This window comes from Octopus bimaculoides, chromosome 4 (genome assembly GCF_001194135.2).
Source record: "Octopus bimaculoides isolate UCB-OBI-ISO-001 chromosome 4, ASM119413v2, whole genome shotgun sequence".
Taxonomy (NCBI): Eukaryota; Metazoa; Mollusca; class Cephalopoda; order Octopoda; family Octopodidae; genus Octopus; species Octopus bimaculoides.
In genome coordinates, this window is record NC_068984.1 from 93,529,640 (window position 1) to 93,536,860 (window position 7,221).

At 37.2% G+C, this 7,221-nt stretch overlaps 1 protein-coding gene across 5 annotated transcripts in view; it reads right to left on the reverse strand.

Annotated features, from left to right (window-relative positions):
- Positions 1-7,221, reverse strand: part of LOC106881212 (condensin-2 complex subunit G2) — a 99,824-nt gene that overhangs the window by 30,791 nt on the left and 61,812 nt on the right. For all 5 annotated transcript variants that reach the window (XM_014931518.1, XM_052967267.1, XM_052967266.1 and 2 more), the window contains 2 exons: positions 3,564-3,707; positions 2,832-2,926 (listed from right to left, as the gene is read on the reverse strand). In XM_014931518.1, coding sequence (XP_014787004.1) covers positions 2,832-2,926; positions 3,564-3,707 — 239 coding nt within the window. The remainder of the gene's footprint in view (positions 1-2,831; positions 2,927-3,563; positions 3,708-7,221) is intronic.

A 7,221-nucleotide genomic window follows, 5' to 3' on the forward strand; every position in this document is an offset into this window, starting at 1 on the left:
CAGAAGCAGTAGACACTGCAAGAGCATTCGAAGTCACTACCAAACAAATGGCCTCACTTACTTTACAAACAAACACAATAGGCAGCAGTGTAAAAATTCTATCTAGACAAAGGACGAAACATACCCACAAACAGAGAACATGCCAGTACTGTGGTACAGAGCATGAGTTCAATGACCGGAGGAAATGTCCTGCATTCGGTACACACTGCAAAGCATGTGGAAAGCCCAACCACTGGGAAAAAATGTGTAGACTAACAAAATCTCACAAATACAAACCCCAATTTTCAAAGAAGAGCTGTAAGACAAAGAGATACACATGCCCAACATCAGGAAGAAAACACCTCAGAGGAGGAATTCTTGGCAGTTGGCACAATAAATGTACATGAGATGGGAAATGACAACCAGAAAAAAAATGAGGCATATACAACAATACAAATTCAAAAGAAGTCAGGCAAGAAACGAATAAACATTGACTTAAAGCTAAAGATTGACAGTGGAGCCCAGAGTGATATCTTACCTGTCAACCTCTACAAAAAGATGTTCCCAGAACACATGATACAAGAGGATAAAGTCAAAGAAGGAATCCTCACACCAAATGATGTAATCCTCACTGCATACGGAGGTATCAGGATTCCACAACTGGGCATAACAACCATCACAGGGACACACAAAGGAAAAATAATCAAGTGTTCTTTTTATGTCACCAGAATAGAAGGACCTGCAATTCTTGGACTTGATACCTGTCAAAAGCTTAATATTGTGTCAATCAACGGTGAAGTGAAGGCAGCTCCAAGCAGGATTGACAGAGATATGCCTATCAAAAACCGACCATCAATCACAAATAAAGAAGAACTGATAAGCATGTACCCAGAATGCTTTGACGATACTGTCAGGTGCTTTGAGAAATGTCGATACCACATAACAGTCGACCCCAATGCCAAACCAATTGTCCACCCACCTCGCCGCGTTCCACTAGAACTAAAAGAGAAGCTGAAGGCAGAGTTAGACAGAATGAAAAAAAAGGATCTTTTGGCAATGAAAAAATAGAAGTAATCTCTCTTATACTAATGGATTGTCAGCGCAAGGGTGGCAATCCTGCAGCAGAAACCGATGCCGCATCTGTCAAAAGTACAGAAACTCACAACAAAAGGAGGAAATGATATCCAGTGACATTCCAAGAAGGCCATGGCAAACTATTGGAGTAGATCTGTTCACAGAGAACCAAGAATGGTACTTGATTATGGTCTGCTACTACTCCAAATTCCCATTTGTGAGTAAAGTGAAAGACCTGAGAGCCAAAACAATAATTACAGTGGCTCGAGGACTTCTAGCAGAGCAAGGAATACCAGAGCAGATCATATGTGACAATGGAACCCAGTTCACATCTCAGGAATTCAAAAAGCTAGCTGATGAGTATGGGTTCAACATTGTAACCTCATCTTCACGCTACCCCAAAGGTCATGGATTCATAGAAAGACAGGTGCAGACAGTCAAGAGAACACTAGTCAAATGCCGAGAAACCAAGGAAGACCCACACCTGGCTCTTTTGTCCCTACGAGCAACACCACTGAGAGCTGACATGAAATCCCCAGTAGAAATGCTGAATGGCAGGAAATATAAAACCACTCTGCCAACTAAGATTCAACCTCCTATTGACCAGGAAGAGACAAGGGCAAAGCTAGCAGCCACTCAGGAACAAGCACAGAAATATTACAACAAACATTCACAATATTTACCTGAGATACTTGGACGACAACATGTGCATACTCAAGATCCTATAACCAAAACATGGATCCCAGCACAAGTTGTCAGTAGAGCTGAAACTCCAAGATTGTTCATTATAGAAGCTGAATCTGGTAGGCAGCTGAGATGTAACAGGGCCCACATCTGCCCAACATCAAAGCTATCGAGGATAACATGCGCAACACCTGTAGCATCAGTGACAACACCAACAAGAACTACAACACCCACAGCAGATAACGGCACAAACAGAATCCTTGTTTCCACAGAATCATCACCCCAACGGGCACCAACCACCCATCAGCAGCCCAACAACACACCTCAGAGCACAAGATCCACCAGATGGAGACCGAACATTTTACCACTGATTCAATACCATTAAAAGAGAAAATGTAATAAAACAACTATTTCTGCTAGATTAGGAAGCAGAAAACCATGTGTGGGCAGAATAATCTCATGGTTTCTGCTGCAGGATTGCCACCCTTGCGCTGACAATCCATTAATATAAGGGAGATTAATTCTATTTTTTCATTGCCAAAAGATCCTTTTTTTTACATGTTCATATCTATGTGCATGTGTAGGTATACGTACATATGAATACATCCCCATTAGTACTACTATTTTGTTAAGCGCATCTACTAAGCGGTATGAACTGTGTCTAAGGCAGATACGCACAGTGTGTATCACTCCGCTATATATACTGTTTGTAAACATGTCAAGTAAATAAACACGTAGAATCATAATAATGCCTTCAGTGAGTTGTTTATTATCCCAACACGAACAAAAGAATACATAACAATAGTAAATATTATTTTGTGAAATTATTCTACAAATACCAATTGAAAATAATATAGGGCATAAGAGAGCTGTTTTCTCTTACATATTTCTATTGCTATCTTGGAAACAGTTTATTTGAGTATTCTGTGGTAGATTCCCCCTTTTCTTAATGTATTCTGTATCTATAGATCTTTAGTCTTTTTCAATTCAAGATTTATCATCCACACAAAAAAATAACTAACAACACTTTGCAGTATCATAAAGGGTACAAAATTTGAGATGAAAGAGAAAGGAGAACTGAAATAGAGACAGACCTTATTAAAAAAGGTTTTTTAAAAATAATATTCAGTAGCCATAGTGATACAAGCTTTATATCCTGGAAATTTGAAGGCACTTCATTGATGTCATTCTGCAGATAACAATAAAAATTGGTTAGTAAAGGGATTAGCACAATTTTGACTATATAATTGAGTGATTCAAAAATATATTTAGCTGCAAAATACAATATGAATCATCAATATTGCATAAATTCCATTTTAATTTTATTCTGGTTGCTAGATAAAAATATTTAAGCCATTAAAAATATAATTTAGTGCTTATACTATAAAAATCTTAACCCCTTCATAACATGTGTCTAATAAGCATATAACTCTTTCTGAACATATATGAAGCAAATTTGGTTATAAAACTTAATACTTTAAATTAAACAAATATTAAATGCAAATGTTACTTTTTCAAAATTTTCACAAATGAGACTATGTGAAACAGTAAAATGGAGTGATTGGCATTGTATACATAGAATTTCAGTTTCTATCTACTTTCATTGTTCAACATTATGCATAAATAATCTTATTTGGCAGAGTAACTACATTATTAAAGAGTTTCTAATTTAAAACAAATTCAAGGGCAAATTGTAGAAATGTTTGACTTTCTGTTACATCATTGCATATTTATTTTTAAAAACATCTTAACTATACAACAACATTCTTGGAATAATAATATTAAAAAATAAATAAAATTCAAACTATGCAAGAATTTTACAATACCTGCTCACTAGCAAAAGAAAGTTCTGAAAGAATTGCAGTTAAAATAGTCTGAAAGAAGCAACTTAACATTGTTCCTCTGTGAGTAGAAAATTCATAGATTGTTGATAGAAGATTTGACATGTGTAACCTTGAAGAATTCAAAATCTGTAATAAAAACAAGTTAAAAGAAAAATAAACATCAGTTAAATAATATTTTCTTTCCTTATATTGAAGAAATTTCATTCCTCTGAGAAAAAAAATTGTGAAGTTTCATTTAATAAAAGACACTTATGTTTGATGACAGTCATATCTGATTAACCTTTTAGCATTCAGATTATTCTGTCAAATGTAATGTTCATATATTCATATTGTTTTGAATCAAACATGCATTATCTTCTAACTTTGAGATTTTAGAAGGACATTGTAGGAAAGGTGTGAGAGGCTGCATTCGATTGGTTTGAACATAAAACACATAGAATATTTAGGCAGGACATGGTGGTTTGAATGCTAAAGGGTTAACATATTCCTCACCATTGGCATAGGTCAAAATTATCAATATAAATTTTCTACGTGGTACAGCAGTATATCCGTTTGTTTGTCTGTCTGTCTTTCTATTTATATTTACATATACATATTACTTTTACTTGTTTCAGTCATACTTCTGCAGCCAGGCTGGGGCACTGCCCTGAGGAGTTCAGACAAACAAACACCTCTAGCTAGTAATTTTTAAAGTTTGGTATTTTATTCTCTTGGCCTCTTTTTACCAAATCACAAAGTCACAGGAATGTTAACAAACCATCAAATATGTCAACTGAGGGAGTGAGGAACAAACTTATACCTATTGTATAACAAGGTTCCACATAATTTGTCAACCAAATTCACTCACACAGCATCGGTTAGCCCAAAGTGTCACGCAATCATTTGGTTGCAAAGCAAGCTTAACCACACACACACACATGCATGCATGCATGTATGTATGTCATTATTCAGTTTTATTTCAAGATTTCTAACCAATAGAGAAAGAACCGGTTTCTAACCTAGATCCAAGGCTCCTTCATTGGAATTTCAACATCAGCAATAGAGTATCTTTGTATGTATATATACATGCATATTGTATGTTTTGCTTTATGTATGTATTCTTATGCCTATAGTTGCATGTCTAGACATGCACATATGTACTTAAATGATGAACTTCTGGAAAGTTTTACAGGTTTTTACAGTTCCAGTGATGGCTTGGATCTGTAATCTTTGAATCAGCTTTCACCTTTCTAATTTTGAGAAGCCTAATTTCTCAAGATTAGTACTTAAGCAGTGCCCCAATTACTTAACTTGTAATCTGGAAAGAGTAACTGTAGATTTCTCAATAGTTCAGCATAGGTACTCTCTTTTTCACTGATCTTCAGCTTTGACATTCACAGGGCAGCTGATTTCCACAACTGTACACCGTTTCTCTTCTCTATCCCAAATCATTATCTATAGTGTTCACATTTTGAGGTTTTCACTGGAACATTTTACCAGTACTCCTTTTTATTATAAGTAGCTATGGTTTCTACCATACTGTGGGTTCTTATTTCTTTGTCCTTGGAGTTGTCCTTCCAATGGATTTCATTATATAGTGTCCTAGCTACAACATTATGTCTCATTGGTAGATGATACCATGATAACACTTTCAGACAACTGCTTATGGTGTGGGTGATATCGTCAGTGATAACTCCACTAAGTCTGCATCAGTTATCTCATTTTACATAGGCTCCAAGTCAGTTTCTAACTTAGAGCCAAGGCTCCTTCAATGAAATTTCTACATCAATTGTGTGTGTGTGTGTGTGTCTTTATATATATATTCATAAATGTATGGCATATAAATATATAATATTCACATACATATATGATATAGAAATATATATACATGCATTGTGAACTCTCCTCTACTGTAGAAGACAGATAATGATCCTTCTACCCACACAGATTCATTTATAATGATCAAAATATCTGCGCTGTAGATTAGAACACTCTCTTCATGAAAGCAACATTGCCAGTATGGTTGCATGAAATACAACACATTAAATGTAAACATGGTTACAACACAATGCCCAGTCCAGGAATGGAAACCATGACCTAATCTCCTAAAAATCCTAAGCACACATCTATTCTAATATGTATACATATACAGGATGGCATAATCATTAGCATGCTAGGCAAAATGTTTAGCAGCATTTTATCTGTTTTTACGTTCTGAGCCCAAATTCTTCTAAGGTTGATTTGCCTTTCATCCTTACAATCAGTACCAGTTGAGCATTGGGGTCAATGTAATCAACTTGCCCCACCCTTCAAAATTGCTGGCCATCTACCAAATCTAAAACCAATGTACATGCGTATGTATCATGTGTGTGTGTGTGTGGGGGGGGGGGTGCTCTGAGAGTGTAGCAGCTAGAATAAGAATAGGCTGGGCAAAGTTCAGAGAGCTCCTACCTCTGCTGGCAACTAAGGGCTTCTCATTCAGGATAAAACATAGACTGCATGATGCATGTGTGCAAACTGTCATGCTACATGGCAGTGAAACATGGGCCATGACTGCTGAGGACATGCATAGGCTTGAAAGAAATGAAGCTAGTATGATCCACTGGATGTTTAATGTCAGTGTGCATATACAACAGAGTGCAAGCATCCTGAGAGAAAAGTTGGACATAAGAAACATCAAATGTGGTGTGCTAGAGACAGGCCTGCCTGACTGGCTCCTGTGCCAGTGGTATGTAAAAAGCACCCACTACACTCTCAGAGTGGTTGGCGTTTGGAAGGGTATCCAGCTGTAGAAACATTACCAGATCAAAGCACCACGATCAACAGGCGCGAAAACAGGTTTTCTTTGTCCTATCAAAAAGTGATTGATCATCTCCCTTTGACCTACGACCTCAGCCATGTCAGGCGAAGTTCAAATGGACAGGAGCTGACCTATTTAGGTATAAACTCTGCTGCAGTATGTCTGTGCTTCTAGCTGCCACAATTATTATAAATACAGTGGTCAACAGACAGACGAGAAGGAGAAAGGCCTAGCAGGCAAACAAGAAAGGTCTACGACACGACAGCTTTTCGCAGAGATCCAGAGCAATGTTCGAAGTTCCATGGTAGACTGCTGTCTCAGATGAGCTACGTACACACACACACACACACACAAACATATTCATTTCTGACATATCACTTCTACAGATGTACCCTGTTTCTATATCTAGCAACTTGTGGCAGTTGTCAACATTTTGCATGTAGTGAAGAATTATGTGTACCAACGACAAATTAAGTCCAGTGAATAAATTATTTTTAACTATGAATCAATTCATTCATTTGTTTACTTCAAAGGCATACACATTCCTTTTGCATCTGTTCACCATGATACACATTTAACCACTACATTTGGTGATCCCGACGTGATGAATTGCAGCCTTCCCTTGAACAAGCTTCACCAACCAAACTGCATTTGGAAAATGAAGACGCTTTTGTACTGCAGTTGAATTTTCTATTTCGGCACTACGCTTCGTGATCCCATCGAAGAATCACAGCTTCCACATCACCCAACAAAGAAACAGAACTGAGAATTCCTGCGAACATGATGGCTTTCCCAGAACAGAACCCAGTGGAAAACATATCCTTGGTCGACATGGCGTTCCAGGCAGCTATTCCTTCCACC